Source organism: Patagioenas fasciata, chromosome 4, assembly GCF_037038585.1.
Source record: "Patagioenas fasciata isolate bPatFas1 chromosome 4, bPatFas1.hap1, whole genome shotgun sequence".
In the NCBI taxonomy this organism is placed as follows: domain Eukaryota; kingdom Metazoa; phylum Chordata; class Aves; order Columbiformes; family Columbidae; genus Patagioenas; species Patagioenas fasciata.
This window is the reverse complement of record NC_092523.1, coordinates 617,816-638,889: the sequence shown is the minus strand read 5'-3', so window position 1 is coordinate 638,889 and position 21,074 is coordinate 617,816. Positions and strand designations below refer to the sequence as shown.

Genomic DNA, 21,074 nt, shown 5'->3' with positions numbered 1-21,074 from the left:
AGAGCCGAGCTGACCCTCAGGACGGCCCAAGCGGAGCCATGGATATGCAGATGAGCTGGGAAAATCAATGCTAATGAGCAGCATCAGCACTTCCAGCCCCCGCAGCCCAGCTCCCCCGGGTCCCGCCCATTTCTGACCCCTGCCCGCTTGCTGGTGGCGGCCGCGCGTCCCCGTGCACCGCGGCGTGGCCCTGTGCACCGCGGCGTGACCCTGCCCTGTGCCACTGCCCTGTGCCGCAACCCCGTGCCACAGCGCAGGGGTGGCCCCTGCGAGACCCGGCTCCCATGGGGTGGCTCAAACTGGGGTGCGTGGCCTCCCCGAGCCCCACGCTCTGTCAGAGCTGTCCCCTCCCAGGTGACGTGTCCCCCCGGCCGTGCTGCCTGCCGCTGGCTGCCCCGTGGGGCCATCAGTCCCCGCCAGCCCCAGCATTGTCCCTGTCCCTTGGGCTCCGGCTGCCGGGCTGGCAGAGGCACGTGGCACGCGGTGCCGCCGGCTCACGCAGCCCCTGACCCCCAGGACCTGGGCAGCACGGACCTGAAGCGCGAGCGGCTGTTCCTGGTGTGCCAGATCATCCGCGTGGGGCGCATGGACCTGCGGGACAGCTTCAGCCGCAAGCTCAGCACGGGGCTGCGGCGGCCCTTCGGCATCTCTGGTGAGCGCGCGGCCGCGCGGGTGCGGAGGACGGACCCGCGGTCTGCACCAGCACCCAGCACCCAGCACCCAGCACCCAGCACCCAGCACCCAGCACCCAGCACCCGCCTCCTGCCGCCGGGCTCAGGGGCTCCCTGCGTGGGGTGTGGGGGCTCAGGGCTGCTCCTGCCCCTGCCAGGCACCCCCATCCCGACACAGACCCCGACCCCACTGCCGTGGCTATTTGCCCTGTCCCCTGTGCTCGATGCCCCGTGTCCCCAGCCCGACACACAGCCCCCGGTCCTGCTCTGGGCATTGATCCCCAGCGGGTGGCTATGCTGGGAAATTGATCTTACTTGGCTAATTAGCGTGCGCTGGGACCTCAGCCACAGAGAAGTTACCTGATTGGGCTCCGAGCTGAGCGTGGTCCTGTGGAGGGGACAGAGGGACTGTCCTGGTGCCTGTTCTGCAGTGACCTGTCTGTCCTGCACCGAACCCCCTGTCTGTCCTGCACCAAACCCCCGTCCATGGGTGATGGAGGGTTCTGGATAGGGCTTGTTTTGGCCCAAATCTGCCCCAGAGCTCTGAGGTCACCTCTGGTGACAGTCTTGGTGGTGGCTGCACCGTGTCTGTGCCGTTCCCCAGAGGTGCTCAGCTGGAGGGACACGGGTGCTGTCCCCAGCAGCCAGGGAAGTGCTGGTTGAGGAGGGGGAGCCAGGGTGGGCTTGGGGCTGCCGAGGGTGTTCCGCGGTGGGACCCCGCACCGTGCTGGGGCTGGTGCTGCCGAGGGTGCTCCGTGGTGGGACCCCGCACCGTGCTGGGGCTGGTGCTGCTGAGGGTGCTCTGCAGCGGGACCCCGCACCGTGCCGGGGCTGGTGCTACCGCAGCTCCCCGCAGCATCCCTGTGGGTGAGCTGTGGCTGGTGCCGGGTCCAGCCCGCACTGGCAGCACGGCCATCACCGTGGTGCTGTGTGGGTGCCGGGTTCCTCCTGCCAAAAGCCCCGAGCAGCTTGGAGTGTCTGTGGGTGGCAGAGGGGTCTCAGTGGGACAGGATGACCCCCCACGGGGCACAGACCAGAGCACAGCAGGGTCAGAGCTGGGATGCGGGCACAGCAGTGGCTGCAGGGTGGGACAAAACTGTCCTGGGTGCCGGTCCCTGGAGGATTCGGCACGAAGGGCCCGGGCTGGGGGTGCCAGCGCCCCCGGCAGCTCCCCCATGCTGCCGCCTCTGTGCCGCAGTGATGGACATCACGGACATCACCAAGGGCAAGTGCGAGAGCGACGAGGACAAGCAGCACTTCATTCCCGTGCACCTGTGAGTCCCGGGGGAGGGCGCTGGGGTGGGGGCTGGGTGGGGGGCGCAGTGCTCTATGGGCCTGGCTGGCACGGGGACATCAGCTGCAAGGGGGGCAGGATGTACTGGGATGAAAGAGAAAGGGTTTTCCCTTAAACGTGGCTTTCCAAGGGCCCGCGGATCCCTGGGACACGGTGTCACCAGGTCCAGACCCCAGAGCACAGAGGAGGTGTTTTGGTGGGCAGGGGCGCACTCAGGGCCACGGGAGCCCTGTGGAGCTCTGTCCCCTCGGGCACACGGTGCTGGGGTCCCCGGGCTGTGGTGGATGGGGACGGGCTGAGAGTTGGGGGGTTCAGCTGGAGAAGAGAAGCTCCGGGGACACCTTATTGCAGCCTTTCCTGACTTAAAAGGGGCTGATAAGAGAGATGGGGACAGGCTTTTGAGCAGGGCCTGTTGTGACAGGACAAGGGGTGATGGTTTAAACTAAAGGAGGGAGATTCAGGCTGGACATGAGGAAGAAATTGTTGCCCTGAGGGTGGTGAGAGCCTGGCCCAGGTTGGCCAGAGAGGTGATGGATGAACCATCCCTGGAGACAACCCAGGCCAGGCTGGACGGGGCTCTGAGCACCCTGAGCTGGTGAAGATGTCCCTGTCATGGCAGGGGTGGCACTGGGGAGCTGGGGAGGTCCCTTCAGCCCAAACCAGCTGTGGTTCTGTGATGCCATCCTGCTGGGGTCCCCATGCTGGGGTCCCCGTGCTGGGGTCCCCGTGCTGGGGTCACTGTGCTGGGTCCCCGTGCTGGGGTCCCTGTGCTGGGGTCCCCGTGCTGGGGTCACTGTGCTGGGATCACTGTGCTGGGGTCCCTGTGCTGGGTCCCTGTGCTGGGGTCGGTGGCAGCCGTGGGAGCAGCTGTGGGGTCCCCGTGGGAGCAGCTGTGGGGTCCCCGTGGGAGCAGCTGTGGGGTCACCGTGGGAGCAGCTGTGGGGTCCCCGTGTGTGTGAGCTCCTCCGAATCGCCTGCTCTGGTGTTTGCAGGGCAGCTGGTGACAACGATTTTCTTCACAATATGATCAGGAAGGCAGTGGAGGGGAAGGACATCAACCACAAGGGACAAGGTAGAGCCCTCGGCACATCCTGCATTTCCCTGCAGCTGGTGCTGGTGCTGGTGCTGGGGGCCCAGGCAGCCCCTGACCCCACGCTGGGGCCCCCCGTGTTGCTCCTCGCGGGGTCTGGGGGCTCCTCACCGGCCCTGGGCCCCTCCTGCTGCCCCCGGCTCCTGTCCGCTGTCACCCAAGAGGGCTGCGGGGGGCCCTGGGCGCAGCCGGGGCTCATGGTGCCGATTGCCCGGCCGGCGGGATCGTAGCGGGACGGGGTGGCGAGGGGAGGCACGTGTGGCACAGCCCGAGCCAGGCTGGTGGCTTCATGGGGACGGCGCCTCTGTCCCTGCAGGGTTCTGGGTGTCCCTGAAGATGCTGTGGGGTGACCTGAGCCAGGTGCGGAAGGACCACCCCCACCTGGTGGACCGCAGCACGGTGGTGGCGCGCAAGCTGGGCTACCCGGAGGTCATCATGCCAGGCAAGCGGGGCGGCGCGTTGGGCCACCCAGGGTGGTGTGGGGGGTGCCAGCGTGGGGGCAATGGGGTCCCGCTGCTGACGGGGCTGTACCCACAGGGGACGTCAGGAACGACATCTACCTGACGCTGGTGCAGGGCGAGTTCGACAAGGGGAGCAAGAAGACACAGAAGAACGTGGAGGTGACGGTGTGCGTCTGCGACGAGTCGGGCGGCGTGCTGCAGGTACGGCGGGCGCGGGGGCGGGCCTGGGCTGGCCGGCCCCCTTGTCACCCACTGCGGCAGAGGCAGCAGCACCGGTGCCAGCAGGAACGGCTGGAGTGACCCCTGTGGCTACCAGAGCAGCCCCTGTGGCTACTGGAGCGGCCCTTGTGGCTGCTGGAACCCCTGAAGCTGCCCTTCAGAAAAAAGAGCTGGGAAAGCGGTGGGAAGGGACAGAAAGTCCCTCCCCTGGGGACGTGCAGCCCCCTGGCCACCCCCGAGGCCGTGGCTCAGCCCCGGTTCCCCCAGGACCGGCTGTTGCCCCATCTCCCCAGGTGTTTGCTCCCATTCCCACCACCATTCCGCCATTCCCAGGGCACAGGCTGCGCTGCTGCGGGTCCCGCGGGGCTGGGCGGGGGGCACAGCCCCCACCTCCCTGACAGGGACGTCCCAGGGGCCGCCGAGCCTGACCCTGCCCCGGGGCCGCGTGTCCGTCGCCGGCTCCCTTGGCAGCGGGACAAGGCCTGGCGGGGGCGCAGGGGACGGGGGTGGGACGGGGGTGGGACGGGGAGCCTCTCGCACCCCTTGGCGCCTGGCTGGGGAGGGACGTTTGGAAAGATGTCCCCTGCGGGCTGGTTGCTGTGAAGCAGCCCCTGTGCTGGAGTTCTGGTGGGGACAGCGGCTCGGGGGCTGGAGCGTGCAGGGCTGCCCCGGGAGGAGGGGACGCGGGGTTCCTCGGCCCTTGGAGTCCCTCTGATGTGACCACCATGTGTCTCTGCTGCCGCCGCTCTCCCTGCAGAACGTGATCTACCACGGCGCGGGGGACAAGCCGTCGAGCGAGTACCGCTCCGTGGTGTACTACCAGCAGCGGCACCAGCGCTGGATGGAGACGGTGAAGGTCCGTGCCAGCCCTGGGGCGTGGGACGGCTGGGACTGGCGTGGGACCCCAGACCGTGTCCCTCACAGGACTGAGCTGCCGCGGGGGACACTGCGGCAGGGCCGGCTCTTCAGGGGCGCAGTGCCCGGCTCGAGGGGGATGGGAGGTGCTGCCGGTGTCACTGCCTGACCCCTGACGGGGACCAGGTGACCGCAGCAGGGACGCGACGTCGCCTGGGTCACTGTGTCACCGCTGGTGCCCCTGCATCGCTCCTGCCCCCCCATGGGCTCAGGGACACGCCAGCATCCCTGCACAGCCACCTGTGGCACCAGTGCAGCTGCGTTAACGGAAGGGAAAGCGCGTGGGGTTGGGTGTGTCAGCTGGCAGCTCAGCGCAGGGGCCTGGGCCAGGCGGGAGGCTCAGCCTGCGCCCCCCGTCCTCACACGCCCCCGTTCTCGCTCAGATCGCTGTTCCCATCGAGGACGTCCACAAGACCCACCTGAGATTCACCTTCCGGCATCGCTCCTCCAGTGACTGTAAGTGTCTGCTCCGCTCCTCTCCAGCAGCTCCTGGCCAGGCTGCGCTGGAGCAGGGCTGTGCTGGAGCGGGGCTGTGCTGGAGTGGGGCTGCGGGGGCTGTGCTGGAGCGGGGCTGTGGGGGCTGTGGGAACACGGGGCTGCGCTGGAGCAGGGCTGTGCTGGAGCGGGGCTGTGCTGGAGCGGGGCTGTGCTGGAGCGGGGCTGTGCTGGAGCGGGGCTGTGCTGGAGCAGGGCTGTGCTGGAGCGGGGCTGTGCTGGAGCAGGGCTGTGCTGGAGCGGGGCTGTGCTGGAGCGGGGCTGCGCTGGAGCGGGGCTGCGCTGGAGCGGGGCTGTGCTGGAGCGGGGCTGCAGGGGGCTGTGCTGGAGCGGGATTGTGGGGGCTGTGGGAACGTGGGGCTGCGCTGGAGCGGGGCTGTGGGGGCTGTGCTGGAGCAGGGCTGCGCTGGAGCGGGGCTGCAGGGGCTGTGCTGGAGCAGGGCTGCGGGGGCTGCAGGAACGCAGGGCTGCGAGCAGCCCCCCGGGCACCATGCGGGGTACGTGGGGTGCTGGGCTCATGTGTGGGGGGCAGGCAGCTGACCCCGTGCTGCTTGTGGGAGCAGCAGAGCCCTGGGACACCACGACCTCCAGCAGCAGCTGCTGCCCGGGTGCTGTGTCTGTGCCCGGCTCCCTGAGCCCCCGCTGTGCACCTCGGCCCTCTGCTCTGCATCCCGGCCCTCTGTTCTGCATCCCAGACCCTCCACCCTGCATCCTGGCCCTCTGCTCTGCACCCCAGACCAGCACCCTGCATCCCGGACCCTCTGCTCTGCATCCCGGACCCCCACCCCACACGCTGGGGCTGCAGCTGCCGCTGGGCTGCAGTGCCACAGGCTGCACCGTTGCAGCTCTGAACCCCCACACGATGGGACATGGTGCGGCATGTCCCCTGGTGCAGGGACCTTCCCCAGGGCCACTGCGGGGACCTGCAGCTGCTGGGTGGCCTGATCCTGTGCCAGTCAAACCCTGCCAGCCCCGCGCCCTGCCCGTCCCCAGCTGTGCCAGCCCCACGCCCTGCCCGTCCCCAGCTGTGCCAGCCCCGCGCCCTGGCCGTCCCCAGCTGTGCCAGCCCCACGCCCTGCCCGTCCCCAGCTGTGCCAGCCCCGCGCCCTGGCCGTCCCCAGCTGTGCCAGCCCCGCGCCCTGCCTGTCCCCAGCTGTGCCAGCCCCGTACCCTGCCCGTCCCCAGCTGTGCCAGCCCCAGCCCCTCTGTCCCCGCAGCAGTGTCTCTGGTGGCCCTGACCTGCGCAGCACACGCAGGGGCCGGCAGCTCCTCTGGCCACACACCAGCCATCGCTGCCATCTGTCCCCTCTCCCGCTCTGAGGTTCCCAAATGGCTGCAGCAGCTTCTCCCCAGTGCCGGGGGTCCCACTGCGGGGTCACAGCTCTGGGACGACCACCACCATTTCCCCGCAGCCCTGAGCCGCTGCGGCTGCGCTGTTGTTCCCTGCCCGTGCGCTGCAGCCTCGGGCTCCTCCTGTGCTGTGTCACCTCACCCCGCGCTTGTCCCCCCAGCCAAGGACAAGAGCGAGCGGATCTTCTCCATGGCCTTCGTGAAGCTGATGCGCCCGGACGGGACGACGCTGCGCGACGGGGAGCACGACCTGGTTCTGTACAAGGTGCGGGAAGGCAGAGCCCTCGGCGCGGGGAGGCTGCGGGGTGGGCTCCCAGCGCCCGCCAGAGCCGCCGTGCTGGTGACACGTCCCCAAAGGCCCCAGTCCCTCCCCCCCCGTCCTTTCTGCCCTTGGTGATGGGGGCTCCTGCCGCTGCTCCCAGCACATGGCATCTCGAATCTCCACGTGACTCCTCTGCGAATGATGAGTTTTGTTTAGACAGCGGTAACTTAAATGGAACTGACTTGGGAGGGAGCGTCCCCATGAAGATATTTGCTGCACTTCACCGGATCTCACCAGGCTTCCTCTACCTAAAACCCCTCGCTTTTTCTTCTGAGAGCAGAGAACGCAGGGAGGGAAAATTCAGTGTTTGTTTGCAGAAAGTGCAGTCAGCTGTGAGGCTGGAGTGTGACGGACGCTGTGACCGCGCTGTCCCCTTGCGCCCGCGTCCCCTCTGCCGGCCGGGTGGCTCTGCCGGGGCAGCGGGAGCTGTGAGCGGGTCCCCCGCACGGGCGAGCTCAGGCTGGGTGCGTCGGCTCCGCTGCAGCGCTCCCCGCCAGCACGGAGCTCCGGGTCCCGGGGCCGCTGTCCCCCTCGGTCCTGGGCTGCTCTGCATTTAGCTGGAGTTTCTCTGCTTTTCCTGCTGTTCCTGGAGACGTGACCCGTTCCTCGAGGCTGACCCACCTCCCTTCCCAAGCCGCCGTCTTTGTGGGCGAGCAGGTCTGTGTCCCGGCTGCTGTGACAGCTGCGCAGCCCGCCTCGGCCTGCGCTCCCCGTGGGCGCGATGGAGGAGCTCCTGCTCTTCATCGCCTCCTCCTCATCGCCGCGGTTCCCTCCTGGCCCCCCGTGCTGTTTCTGCAGCTGTGGGTCTCCCCGCAGAGTGGCTGCTGCCGGCGCACATTGTCCTGTGTCGCAGGGACGTGTGGTGGGTGTGACAGCGTCACCCAGGGTGCTCCCGCCCCACACTCCTGTAGCCGCCCCTCGGGGGCTGAGTGTCCGTCTGTCTGTCCGGGGCTGTCCCACCCGCCTCGTGCCCTGGGCAGCACCAGCTCTCCCCGGGCCGTCCCGGCGCTGCCGTTCCCGTTGCTCACGTCCCGCTCTCGTGACACCGCCGTCCCTCCCGCGGGGACCCACGGTGCCCCGCCGGCCCGGGGACGGGGCAGAGCTGCTCGTTCCCTCCCCGGCAGCTCCTGTTTGTTTGGGATGGTTACTGGGCCCCTCCTCCTGGTGTTTCTGGACAAAACACCCCGACTGTTGGAACGCTGCCGTGGCTGCAGAGCTGCAGACACAGTCCCGGCTCTCCGGGACCTCCCCTCGGCAGCCGGTGCTGCAGCGGGAGCACCTCGGGGCTGTACCGGTGCTGCCAGGGCAGCTCGGCCACATCCTGCGCTCCCCCGGCTGCTGTGCCTTCTCCCCCAAGGGCTGTCGCTGCCCTCGCTGAACCGTCGTGTTCCCTGGTGGCCCCCGAGCGGTGACAGCCACGTGCGCCGCTTTGTCCTCACTCCAGCGACTCCTGCTCTTCCTGGCAAACACCGGGGCTCGGTCCTGGAAGTCAGAAGCTATTTCATCTTTGTACCTGTTTGCCAGAGGAATGCGAATTAGGAGCTTTTAGCTCCTCAGACCTCTTGATCTGGTGCTGGTCAGGAAACGCCTGGAGCACAGCCGGTTCATCCTGCGAGGGCTCCGTGCGCTCGGGAGGGGCGCGGGGGCTCCCGCACGTTGGTTGCGCACCATGGGGACAGAGAAAAGCCCGCAGCACACAGTGTGACCTTCATCCGCCCTTCCGCGGGGGATTTCATCCCGCGGGGCTGCGGGCAGGATGGATGCTCCGCGCTGCCGGGCCGTGAGCCAGCGCCGCTGAGCCCGCAGCCGCCTGCTGCGCCCGTCCTCGGCCTCCCCCCGGACACCCCCACACCCCAGTGTCGCCAGCGAGCAAGGAAGGATCTTTAGGAAGTCACCCAGTGGGTCCTCCTGGCTGTAATGTCCTCTTAATTCTTCTACTTCACAAAGAAATGGGCTCTTTGTGCCGTGGAGGGACCCCGGTGTGCCCATGCAGGCAGGAAATGCCCCATCAGGCTGGTGTTGGTGATGCTGTGGGACTGCGCCGGCCACCTGCCCATGTGCTGCTGCCTGCCCGTGTCCTGCTGCCTGCCCGTGTCCTGCTGCCTGCCCGTGTCCTGCTGCCTGCCCGTGTCCTGCTGCCTGCCCGTGTCCTGCTGCCTGCCCGTGTCCTGCCCGTGTCCTGCTGCCTGCCTGTGTCCTGCTGCCTGCCCGTGTCCTGCCCGTGTCCTGCTGCCTGCCCGTGTCCTGCTGCCTGCCTGTGTCCTGCTGCCTGCCCGTGTCCTGCCCGTGTCCTGCTGCCTGCCCGTGTCCTGCTGCCTGCCTGTGTCCTGCTGCCTGCCCGTGTCCTGCCCGTGTCCTGCTGCCTGCCTGTGTCCTGCTGCCTGCCCGTGTCCTGCCCGTGTCCTGCTGCCTGCCCGTGTCCTGCTGCCTGCCTGTGTCCTGCTGCCTGCCCGTGTCCTGCCCGTGTCCTGCTGCCTGCCCGTGTCCTGCCCGTGTCCTGCTGCCTGCCCGTGTCCACGTGCTCAGCCATGTGCTCTGTTCCCGGTGCTGCCACCTGGCCCCAGCTCCTCTGTGCCACCGGCCTCCCTGTGCTTTTCCCGTGCCGGTTCCCGTGCCGTCCCTGCGGGCTCCGGTCGGGTTCGTGTCTCTCCAGGCTGGTTATCCCGGCTGGGCGCAGGTTCCCGCGGAGCCCGCAGGGAGCAGCTCTGCTGGGTGCTCAGAGCTCCGCAGCACAGGCAGAAGTTCCCCCGTGCGGCTCCATGTCCCAATGTTCCCGTGAGCCCGAGGTCCCAGCTGTCAGGATGCCGTTAGTGGGAGCCACCAGCTCTGCTGGCGTCTGTGCCCTGCCCCGTTCTGCACAGCGGGGTCCCCGCAGGGGACTTGATGTGGGGTCAGAACCGAGCACAGGGGCTCTGTGCGTGCGGGTCCCGGGCTGTTCTACCGGTGCCAGCCCCTCTCTGCCTTGCAGGGTGACAGCAGGAGGATGGAGGACGCCGGCGCGTACCTGTCCCTGCCCTCGGTGAGGAACGCGCCCGAGCCGAAGCTCCTGTCCGGCTCCTCCTTCCGCGTGAGCGGGGCCACGTCGGGGCTGGCGGTGTCGGCGCGGGACAGCTTCCAGATCTCCACCCTCGTCTGCTCCACCAAGCTGACGCAGAACGGTGAGTGCGGGCTCCGCAGGGGTGGCGGTGGCACTCCTGGTTCCACACCCGTTCTCAGTGCGCTGGCTCCAGCCCCAGGCGCTTTGTGCAGCTCGTTGCAGCCGAGAGCGCACGAGCCTCCTTGGCACAGATGCAGGAGCACTTGTGGATGCATTTTGCCTTGGACAGAATGTTCTGGGAGGTGGCGGAACCAAGAGGAGCTGGCAGCCTTGGCAACTGCTGGCGTTACCGAACGCTTCCCCGCGGGGCTGGCAGTGAGCGGGGCACAGGGCTGGCGGGGCCGTGCTCCAGCGCCCTCGCGGTGCCCAGCCTGGGGACACACGGCACACAGCTCTGCGGGGGCGGGACGAGCAGCCTGTTTGCCAGCTCTTGCCGTGCTGTGCTGTGTGGTGCTGCTGGCACTGGGGCCGCTGCCACCTTGTCAGTGCGTGTCTGTGGCCCTGCAGAAAGCGCCGCAGCCACCACCAGTCCCTCGGGGTGGGTGACATGAATGCCCGGCGGTGACGTTTCCGTGTGCCGGGAGTGCTGGGTGCTGCCGGGAGCACCGGTGGCAGTGGCACTGGGACAGGGGATGGGCAGTGGGACAACGGGGTCCCCTGTCCAGCAGCTCCTCTGTGAGGCCAACAGACAGAACCTCTGTGTCCAGCTGCTGCTGGAGCGCAGTGACACAGCTGGGGACACTGGTCCTGGCACAGGGCCCGGGGACACACAGCGCACTGTGACCCCTCACTGCCGAGCTCTGGGGCCTCTGCGGCTCAGCGTGAGCCGGGCTGGGCTGAGGCTGTGGCGTTAGTTCCCTCCCTGCAGCAGCAGCAGCACGGTTACAGCTTCGGCAGCGCCAGCCCCTCTCCTGCCGGGCTTTGTCTTCCCTGGTGCGAGGTCAGGGAGCTCTCGGTGCTCGGCAGCTGCTGCGCAGGGGCCGGGGGTTCTGACTGCTCCTGGCACAATGGGGCGAGGGTCGCTCAGTCGCGATGGGCGTTTGGTCACAACAGGCGGCTGTGCCCGCCCTGCGCGGGGCCAGCAGCGGGGATCCCCTTGTCCCCAGGGACGGGGTCTCTGGGGGCGGTGGGGTTCCTGGGGGCGGTGGGTGAGGCCGAGCTCAGTGTCCCCTCCTGCCGCCCAGTGAACCTGCTGGGGCTGCTCAAGTGGCGCTCGCAGCCCAGCCTGCTCGCCGGGAACCTCCAGAACCTGATGCACGTGGACGGCGGGGAGGTCATCAAGGTACCGCAGCTCTTCCCCCCACTCCCTCCCCGGCTCCCACCCTCACCTGCCGGCCGTGTCCCCACGTGGCCGCTCCCTGGGGACACAGGGCTGTGAAAGTTCCTAGGGATGTGTGGGCACGATGCTGAGAGTGAATGCTCGAGCCCTCACATCCTCTTGTCTCCCACAGTTCCTCCAGGACACGCTGGACGCCTTGTTCTCCATCATGATGGAGAATTCGGACACGGATGTCTATGACACGCTTGTGTTCGATGCCCTGGTAAGCAGGACCTGCGTCCCTGCGAGTGCGGAGCGCGGGTCTGACCCCGTCTGAGCCCAAGGCGGGTGCAGGATGGGCCCCGGGGTGGTTTCAGATGGGGTCACTGCTCTGACCCCCGAGCCGTGCTCAGGGCCCACAGCCCCCCGGCTCCAGCGCGGTCCCCCCGGCTGACCCCACGCAGGGCAGGGCTGTGGCAGATGGGGACACTGTCCCTGCAGGGAACAATTCCAGCAAGGGCCAAAGGTGCTTCTCTTGCAGCGAGACAGGAGCAGCCCCAGCGGCGGCCCCGGGCAGGGCGGGGTTGTGCTGACTCTCCTGGGACCACGGGGTCGGTGACGGACGAGCTCTGCACAACTGCCCATGAGATTCCGGGGGCCGCGGGGCTCGTTTGGGGCCCTTGTCCTTGGAGCTCTGTCCGCCCCGGGGGGCTGGGCGGGCGTGCAGGGGCTCTGGGGTCCCAGCAGCCTCACGAGGGGTCAGTGCTGCTCTGGCCACCCGGCTGTCCCCAGGTGTCCTGCCTGTGCTGAACTTGTCCCTGCCGCTCCCCAGGTCTTCATCGTGGGGCTGGTGGCTGATAGGAAGTTCCAGCATTTCAACGCGGTCCTGGAGGCCTATATCCGGCAGCACTTCAGCGCCACGCTGGCCTACAAGTGCGTGCGGGCACGGGGGAGATGGGGCTGGGACACGGGTGTGGGGAGGGACAGGGCTGGGATGGGGCTGGAGCCTGGGCAGTGCCCGGCGGGCAGTGCAGCTCCGCTCAGTGCCTGCCCCGAGGCTGCTCAGCCAACCCCTGGCCATGTGTCCCCATCCTGCCCAGCCCTGGCCGTGTGTCCCAGCCCTGTCCATGTGTCCCAGCCCTGGCCGTGTGTCCCAGCCCTGTCCATGTGTCCCCGTCCCGCAGGAAGCTGCTCTCGGTGCTGACGCAGTACGTGGAGCGTGCGAGCCGGGGGGAGCCCTGCGAGCCGCTCCTGCGCACCTTCAAGGCCCTGGAGTACGTGTTCAAGTTCATCGTCCGCTCCCGGCGCCTCTTTGCCCAGTAAGTGCTGGCGGTGGTTTGCACCGGCCTGGTGCCGCGCTCTGCCGGGTGCTGTGCCAGCCCCTGGGGAGGGAGAGGGAGGGTCCCGGGGGTCCCTGTGCCGCAGGAGTGGTGTTGGTGCTGACCGCTGGCCCCGGGGATGCGGCACTGGCACCTCCACCTGCCTGGAGCCGGTGCCGGCTGCTCGGGTCAGACGTGGCACCCCGGGTGGCCCCTGGCTCCCAGCACGCTGCAGACATGAGCTTTGGGGTCCCTTCAGCCCAAACCACCCCGAGGTCCTGTGATATGCGGGGTGAGGGGTGGGAGCCTCGACGGCTCCTGTTGCTGCTGAGGATGAGGTCCAAGTCCCCCCGGTATCTCCAGCCCCGTCCCGAGACCTGGTTTCATTTGTTCCCCGTGGATACGAGGTTCCCGTCCTAATGCGGGTGACAGGACAGATGGGGCTCCGCGGGCAGGCTCGGGTGGGCCCGGCTGTGCTGCTGGGCTCAAAACCGAAAACACCACCAGCAGCGTTACCAGAAAAAGCCAGTTACGTTCCTCTTTCGTTCCCCGTACGCGGCACCGAAAGCCGAAGCGGCCTGGCGAGGCGGGAGGGGAGGGGGATCCCGTGCTGCGGCAGCGCTGGCCGCGCTGGGGAGCGGGGGGTCGCCCGGTGCGGGGGCTGCGGTTTGCCCGGTGGGTGATCCCGGGGCGGCGCTCGCAGAGGTGCCGGTGTCGGTGTCCCCGCGGGGGCCCCGTGTGCGGTGCGGGGCTGCATGGGGGTCCTGGCACCCCCGGGGCTCTCAGACCTCGCTGTCCCCACCTCATCTTTGCTGTGTGGCTTCGGCGTGCACCGGCGCTCCCCGAGCAGCTGGCGCGTCCCCCGTCGCTCGCACTGTCACCCTGGGGTCCCGTCATGGCCGGGCGGCTGCTCCGGGTGCTCTAGCGCTGACCGAGGTGTCTGCCTCCTTGTCCCGGGAGCATACAGAGCAAACTGCTCAGCTTATGGAGCTCTGGCAGAGCAAATCGATTACGTGGCACATTTGCAGACAGTCCTGTGGATTATTTTGCTCTGGAATTAAGACATCCCTGAAGACATTTAGTGTTTTTATTCATCTTCCCTTTATCTTAGCGATCTTAACACTGCAATAACACGGACTCCTCAGATCTTCTGAATACTTTAAAGGCTGCTACAATTTGTACACAGTCTGTAATTAGAGGAATTAGATTGTAGTTGTAATGAGTTACTGCAGATCGCTGTATCTATGTGGTTGTGTGCGGTACCGCTGGGGTCAGCTCCGGCCGCGGTACGGGGGTCCCGGTGGCTGCGGGGGTCCCGGTGGCTGCGGGGACGGTGGCCCCGGCGCCCGGCCCGCGTGGCCGCTGTGGGGAAGGGGCTCCCGGTCCCCTCCTGCCCGGGGCTGGGGGAGCCAGGTTTGGTGAGACGGGGGGGACGTGACCTCCCGCTCGCGCTTCCTCCCTGCAGTTCCTCCAGCCACTTCTGCTTTGTGGCTGCCACCGCGGGGACAAACTTCTCCTGGAAGTGCTCCTTGTCACCTCAGGGCTTGCCCAGCGTGGATTGTGCTCTCTGATGTGTGGGGGGAGCTGGTGTCACTCGCTGTCACCATTGTCACCATTGCCTCCCCACAGCCGCCTGCCCCACAGCTCGCAGCCCCCCCAGGCTCTGCCACGGCCGCCTCGTCCCCTCTCAGCCCAGTGCCCTGGCATGGACTGTCCCCTTGCCCCCCCGCCAGCCACGTGCCGCCGGGACCCCGCAGCTGCTGGCTGTCCCCGTGGCCCCTTCTGCAGGACTTTGCGGGGTCCCCGAAGGCTGTCACCGCTGCGGCTGCAGCGCCGGGGCTCTGGGGCCGTGTGTCCCTTTGCGAGGGAACCCCGTCCAGCACGGCTCTGTCGCGGTCTGCGCCAGCCTGCTGTGTGAGCTGGGCGGGGATTCCTCCTGCCTCTTTGTCACAGGTGCTGCCGCGGTTCCTGAGCCGGGGTTCCCGTGCCAGGGTTCCTGAGCCGGGGTTCCTGTTCTGGGGTTCCCGTGCCAGGATTCCCATGCCGGGGTTCCCATGCTGGGGTTCCCATGCCAGGGTTCCCGTGCTGGGGTTCCTATGCCAGGGTTCCTGTGCCGGGGTTCCCATGCCGTGGTTCCTATGCCAGGGTTCCTGTGCCGGGGTTCCCATGCCGTGGTTCCTGTGCCAGGGTTCCTGTGCCGGGGTTCCCATGCCGTGGTTCCTGTGCCGCGGTTCCCGTGCCACGGCTGGAGCTGAGCCGCGCGTGGAGCTGGACGCTGTGGGACTGGTCTGGTGTCCTGGCAGCGCGGAGGCGCTGGGCTCCAGGATGGGCTCTGCTGGGCAGTTTTCCCGAGGGTCCTCCGGACCAAGGGCTGGTGACAAACCAAAGACCGCGCTGGCCCCTCTGCTGCAACAACGCAGACCAGCCCTGGGCTCGGCTTAGCTGAGCTGCGCCCTGAGTGCTTCACCCCGCTCTGGTGTAAGTCATCACACAGTGAGCGTCAGAAATCCGTGCTCACGCTGTGCCTCACAGGGGTTGATATTTTAGCCCGTGTTGTGCTCCTGCGTGCCCTCCTTACGACAGAACTACGGAGTTTTGTAGGCGGGAGTTTACGGGGGGTGCGTTTGGAGCTCCACGCAGTGACTTGTGGGCACGTGTGTTAAAAGTGGGGCTCTGGGGGTCACTCATCAATGGCAACCCCTGCGCGGTGTCCGCGCTGCGGGAGCAGGAGCCGCATGTGGCCTTTCTGTGCCGCTGATGGCCTTTCTGTGCCGCTGGTGGCCTTTCTGTGCCGCTGGTGGCCTTTCTCTGCTGTCGGTGGCCTTTCTATGCCGTTCATTGGTGGCCTTTCTGTGCCGCTGGTGGCCTTTCTGTGCTGCTGGTGGCCTTTCTCTGCCGTCGGTGGCCTTTCTGTGCCATTCGCTTGTTCGAGGACATTCAGAGTTGATGTGGCTGTGGGGCTTGGGCCCCGCGTAGCAGCTCAGGCAGGGGCTGTGGGGCAGTGGCTGTGTGGGGATATGGGGGTCGGAGGACATGGGGGATATGGGGGTCGGGGGCTGTGGGGGGATATGGGGGTCAAGGGCTGGGGGGGTCTGCGGGACGGGGGCTGGGGGGGATATGGGGGCGGTTTCGCGAGTCAGTCTGAGCTCTGCTTTGGGCTGCGGCTCAGCCCGGGCGCTGGGGCACGTCCGAGGTGCCCAAAGCGGATCAGGGGCTGTTCCCACGGCCACAGCCGGGGTTCCCGGGCTGGGGACCAGGCAGGGGAGGGGAACGTGGAAGCAGAACAGTGCAGCTGTAGTTACGTGAGTCAAGGCAGCCAAGGTGTTACAAGAACCCGGCTCGGTTTAAACAGCAAAACCGGACAGGTCGTCTTTGCTCTGCTGCTGTTTGCACAATCAGAAACCAGAACGCGATTCGGAAGCAAACACCTCCCTGGTGCCGCGGTGCCGGTCCTGGGGAGGTGGGGTCCCGTCCCGCTCCCCGCCTGTCCCCACGCCGGGTGGGGGCGCCGGGCGGGCGGGCTCGGAGGCGCCCGGGTTTGGGTTTCGCTGCGGTCACTGTGCTGACTTCGTTCTTACGGCTGTGCGTTCATCGGCTGCTCTGGAACCCTCTGGGGGTTGCTGCACGTCCCACAGCCGAAATTCCCCCACGCTGGGTTTGTTCTGCCGCAGCCACGCAGGTCACGCTGGGGCGGGGGCGCAGGGGGGTCCTGCTCAGCTGGGGAGATACTGAGCTCCTCCCGAAAGGACTTTGGTGTGTAAAGTCATGGAAAAGGTCTGTATACACAAAGAGAGTGCCCGTGTGGTCACATCTGTGTGCGTGCACCGGTATGCGGGGGAGCAGCTGCAGTCTCCAGCGCAGGTACCCGCACAACTGCGGCGTTACTGCTGCTGACCCTGGGGCGGGACGGGGGCCGTGACGGGACAGGGACTGTGATGGGACAGTGACCACACCGGGACAGGGACCGTGATGGGACAGGGACTGTGATGGGACAGGGGCCGTGATGGGACAGGGACCGTGCTGGGACAGGGGCTGTGCTGGGACAGTGACCGTGATGGGACAGTGACCGTGATGGGACAGGGACTGTGATGGGACAGGGACCGTGCTGGGACAGGGGCCGTGCCGGGACAGTGACCATGATGGGACAGTGACTGTGATGGGACAGTGACTGTGATGGGACAGTGACCACACCGAGACAGGGACCGTGCCGGGACAGGGACCGTGCCAGGGCAGTGACCCTGCCGGGACAGGGGCCGTGCTGGGACAGGGACCGTGCCGGGACAGTGACCCTGCTGGGACAGGGGCCGTGCTGGGACCATGGCCGTGCCATCACTCACTGCTAGGCCCAGCTGTAGCAAACGGTCACCGCGGAGCACAGTGACCTGGCCGTCGGGGGACACGGCGGGGGACACGGCGGTGCTGGGCGGGCACGGTGGCAGCGCGGTGGCTCTGGCTGTTGCAGGCTGTACGAGGGGAAGGAGACGGCCGAGTTCCAGCGCTCGCTGCAGCGGTTCTTCCTGGCCCTGAACCAGCTGATGGAGTCCCCGCTGGAGGGTCCCACGCTGCTGTCCCAGGTACGGCGGGGCCGGGGCGCGGGGGCTCAGCACCGGGGTGGGGGGGCCGGGCCGGCAGGGGGCGGGCAGTGGCAGCGATGCCCTTTGCGCTGCGGGTCCCTGCGGCACAGCCGCGCCCTTTGCTGGCAGCCGGTGTCGAGCTCCTCCAGCCGCTGGTGTGGCGGTGCCGGTGGCAGCCGAACGTGACCCACGGAGCCCATGTGGTTGGCGCCAGGAGGCGGAGCCGGTGCCGGGGCCGGCCGGTGTCACCTCGGTGCTGTGCAGGGTGAGGACGGGGCGCACTCTGCGGGGACCGCGGCTGCAGCCCGGGATGTGCACAGCGGCAGCCAGAGCTCCCGCGTTGCGCTATTTCACGGCATCCTTAGATAATTCCTTATAAATTAACCTAATTACAAAAGAAGAGGTAGTTTGAAGCCCAACACACAGCTGTCCTCGGGTGCAGAGGAGCTTTGTCCCCGCCGCGCCTCTCCCCGTGATGTCGCTCCGATTTCCATCTCAATGCTGTTGCTCTAGAGGCTCTGCCATGGTTGCCCGGCTGCAGCACATCCCATGGGCCATGTCCGCGTGGCTCAGCACCTTGTGCAGGGCCAAGGAACAGAATTCTTCAAATGCAACCCGGGTAGAGGGGACGGGTCTGCCCAGGTGTCACCAGAACCAGCATCACCGCAGCTGCCGGTGCCTGGGGTGGGGAGCAGCGGTGGCAGCAAATGACAGCGTGAGGGACACGGAGGGTGGCAGGGTCACCACCAGGCACAGATGGTGCTGCTGGCTCTGCCACCAGGCACGGAACCGCCTGCTGCTGGTGTCGGGAGGAGGGAGGCTGGGGACAGTCAGGAGCGGGTGAAGCCACATCTGGGATCCAGGGGCCGGTGAAGTCACATCTGGGATCCAGGAGCGGATTAAACCACATCTGGGATCCAGGGGCCGGTGAAGCCACATCTGGGATCCAGGAGCGGATTAGACCACATCTGGGATCCAGCTGTGTGTGTCCCGCTGAGGCTCAGGAAGACCCGTGTGCTTCGCCCCGAGCGCCGAGCCGCAGCCGGGCATGGTCGGTGTGGTTAGCCGGAGAAGGCGAGGCCCCGGTCGCTCGGCTGGCGGGTGTCCCAGCTCTGGGCAGCCCTGGGCTCGGCCGGCAGCCGCGGGACGGTGTCCTGGTGCAGCCTGGCTGCGGTTCCGCGGCTGCCGGAGGCACCGTGGCTGTGCACGGCAGCCCGGCGTCGGTAAAACACAGGCTGGGAATTGGCATTTCCTCGTGTGCTGTGGCACCGCTGTGGCTCGGGGCAGGATCCCTTGGCTCAGGGTGCGGGTTCAGCGGGAGCCGCTCTCTGCCCAGAGCAGCCTGTCGTAAACTGGGCACGCGGCTCGGGGACTTGGCCTCTGCTGGTGCTGGAGCTGCTGCTGCTGCTGGTGCTGCTGCTGCTGGTGCTGCTGGTGCTGGTGCTACTGCTGCTGGTGCTGCTGGTGCTGCTGCTGGTGCTGGTGCTGCTGTTGCTGGTGGTGCTGGTGCTGCTGGTACTGCTGCTGTTGCTGGTGCTGGTGCTGCTGGTGCTGGTGCTGCTGCTGGTGCTGTTGCTGGTGCTGGTGCTGCTGGTGCTGGTGCTGCTGGTGCTGGTGCTGGTGCTGCTGGTGCTGCTGTTGCTGGTGCTGTTGCTGCTGCTGCTGTTGCTGGTGCTGGTGCTGCTGGTGCTGCTACTGTTGCTGGTGCTGCTGGTGCTGATGCTGGTGCTGCTGCTGCTGTTGCTGGTGCTGGTGCTGCTGCTGCTGTTGCTGGTGCTGGTGCTGCTGCTGCTGTTGCTGGTGCTGGTGCTGATGCTGCTGGTGCCAGGTTTGCGGAGCACACTGCGCTTCCTCCCGGGAGCAGCCGGACTGCAGTGGGATCCCGGCTGCCAGGCGGGAGCCGTCCCGGTGCAAACCGCCTTCCTGGCTGCAGTCACTGGGAGCAGCAGGGCCTGGAGCTCTGGGCAGCCCTGCACGGTTTCCTCAAGGGAAATGTCCCCCAGGGCCCGTCCCTGGGGTTGCTGGGGCGCGGGGCGGGTCCGGTGCTGGCACACGCGGTGCCGGCTGCGGTGTCGGGCACCAGCGGGACACGGTCCCATCTGTCCATGAGCACCGGGGCTCAGATCTCTCACCAGGTCGCTGGTGGCGGCTCTTGGAGGTGGCAGGAAGGGGACTGGTTCCGTCAGAGCGGGGTGGCATCAGGTGGCTTCTTGTTGACCTCCACGGTCACTTTTGCTCCTTGCCTCCCAACTCTGACGTCCTCAGTTTTGTGTCATCCGTGTGTTTGGTGTTTCTGAGTGTGGCTTTGTGCTCGGTCGCGCTGCGGTGCGCGGTGTCACCTCACCCCAAGCGTGGTGTCAGCCGGGTGTCCGTCGCCGTCACCCGTCCCCCTCGGCGCCCGCCGCTGGCTCTGCTGCTCCGCGGTGTCACGGCGATGGGGTTTTTCTGCCACATCACCCACAAGGGGTTTCAGTGAGGACAGGGTGCCCAGATGGAATTAACCAGTGTGGAAGTGAGGATCAGAAAATGGTCTTAAAAGTGAGAAATCCCTTAACTTTGAATGCGTGGTGATGGGCTCCGCGGGCCCTGCGGTGTCCCCGGTGTCCTGACCACAGTCACCCGGCCACGCTTCCTGTGCCGTGTCCTGCACTGCTCCCGCTGGAGCTGGAAGGAGCGGCGTCCTGGGGACACACGGACAGGAGCTGGAGTGAGCGGCGTCCTGGGGACACACAGACAGGAGCTGGAGGGAGCAGCATCCCTGGGGACACACGGACAGGAGCTGGTGTGAGCAACGTCCCTGGGGACACACGGACAGGAGCTGGAGGGAGCAGCATCCCTGGGGACACACGGACAGGAGCTGGTGTGAGCAACGTCCCTGGGGACACACGGACGGGAGCTGGAGGGAGCAGCATCCTGGGGACACACGGACAGGAGCTGGAGGGAGCAGCATCCCTGGGGACACACGGACAGGAGCTGGAGGGAGCAGCATCCTGGGGACACACGGACAGAGCTGGGGGGAGGGGACACCGCTGTCCCGCAGCCGGGGACTCGCACAGGGTTTGTGCGTCGTGGCCGGACGGAGCCGATCCCGCCGCCGAAGCCCGGCCGGGACAGCCCGTTCCCGCGGTGAGCACCAGACGGTCTGGTCTGCCAGGCCGGGCAGGCAAAGCCAGACCGGGTTTCTGCAGGGGGTGCTCTCTCCGGCACAGACCCGTACGGAGGGGCCTTGTAGCACCAGAGGAATTCCCAGGAACGGGAACATCTCTGTTCGCTGGTTTCGGAAAGGGGATCCGGTGCCTTTGCAGCGCAGGGCACAGGGCTGGCCACGGGGAGCAGGCGATCGGTGCGCAGTGGAGGGGCGGCAGGGTAATTAACGTTAATCAGTGCAGCTGTGCTAAGCATGGAGTTTAATAACAAAAATCAAATTTAGCTGTTAGTTTTTGAAGTTGTGAATGTGACGGGGTGAGATAACTGACATAACAGGCGAGACTAACAACTGCCTGACTTCACACTGCGTTCTGACTTACAATTAGCATTGCATAAGTTCATTAAAATAACTGCTTTTCATTTCCTTAGAATATATCTTCTCTGTTCCAAAAAGGAGTTTCAAGTGCAGAACCGTCTTGCTGGACGGGCATTTCCGCGGGCCCCGGGCCGGCCCTTGCTCCTGGAGGTGGCCGCGCAGGGCGTTACAGGGAAATGCCCGGGGGGCGGCCGAACCGGCGCTCGTGCCGGGTCCGTGCAGCTCCGCAGTGAGGTGGGACGGCGAAGGAGGCAGGTGCCGGCTCAGCACCCGCGGCCAGGGTCAGTCCCTGCCCACGCGGCGTCCGTCTGTCCCGCGGGCACCGGCGCAGGGCACCCTCCTGTCCCCGCAGGGAGCGGCGCTGAAGTTCCTGCCGTCCGTGCTGGGGGACGTGTTTGGGATCCTCGACTCCTCGGTGCTGGGGTACGGTCCTGTCGCCCCGCACCCCCGGCCCTGCTCCGCTCTGCACTATGGCTGTGCCTGTGC

The 21,074-nt window shown here is 67.1% G+C and overlaps 1 protein-coding gene across 2 annotated transcripts in view; it reads left to right on the top strand.

The window, feature by feature from the left end:
• The window catches only part of LOC136101616 (dedicator of cytokinesis protein 2-like), a 68,945-nt gene that overhangs the window by 4,884 nt on the left and 42,987 nt on the right, over positions 1-21,074 (top strand). For both annotated transcript variants that reach the window (XM_065837892.2, XM_071808380.1), the window contains 15 exons: positions 517-652; positions 1,870-1,945; positions 2,958-3,037; positions 3,372-3,497; positions 3,593-3,717; positions 4,493-4,591; positions 5,034-5,106; positions 6,657-6,760; positions 9,786-9,975; positions 11,099-11,196; positions 11,366-11,455; positions 12,005-12,105; positions 12,357-12,491; positions 16,954-17,065; positions 20,941-21,011. In XM_065837892.2, coding sequence (XP_065693964.2) covers positions 517-652; positions 1,870-1,945; positions 2,958-3,037; positions 3,372-3,497; positions 3,593-3,717; positions 4,493-4,591; positions 5,034-5,106; positions 6,657-6,760; positions 9,786-9,975; positions 11,099-11,196; positions 11,366-11,455; positions 12,005-12,105; positions 12,357-12,491; positions 16,954-17,065; positions 20,941-21,011 — 1,616 coding nt within the window. The remainder of the gene's footprint in view (positions 1-516; positions 653-1,869; positions 1,946-2,957; positions 3,038-3,371; positions 3,498-3,592; positions 3,718-4,492; positions 4,592-5,033; positions 5,107-6,656; positions 6,761-9,785; positions 9,976-11,098; positions 11,197-11,365; positions 11,456-12,004; positions 12,106-12,356; positions 12,492-16,953; positions 17,066-20,940; positions 21,012-21,074) is intronic.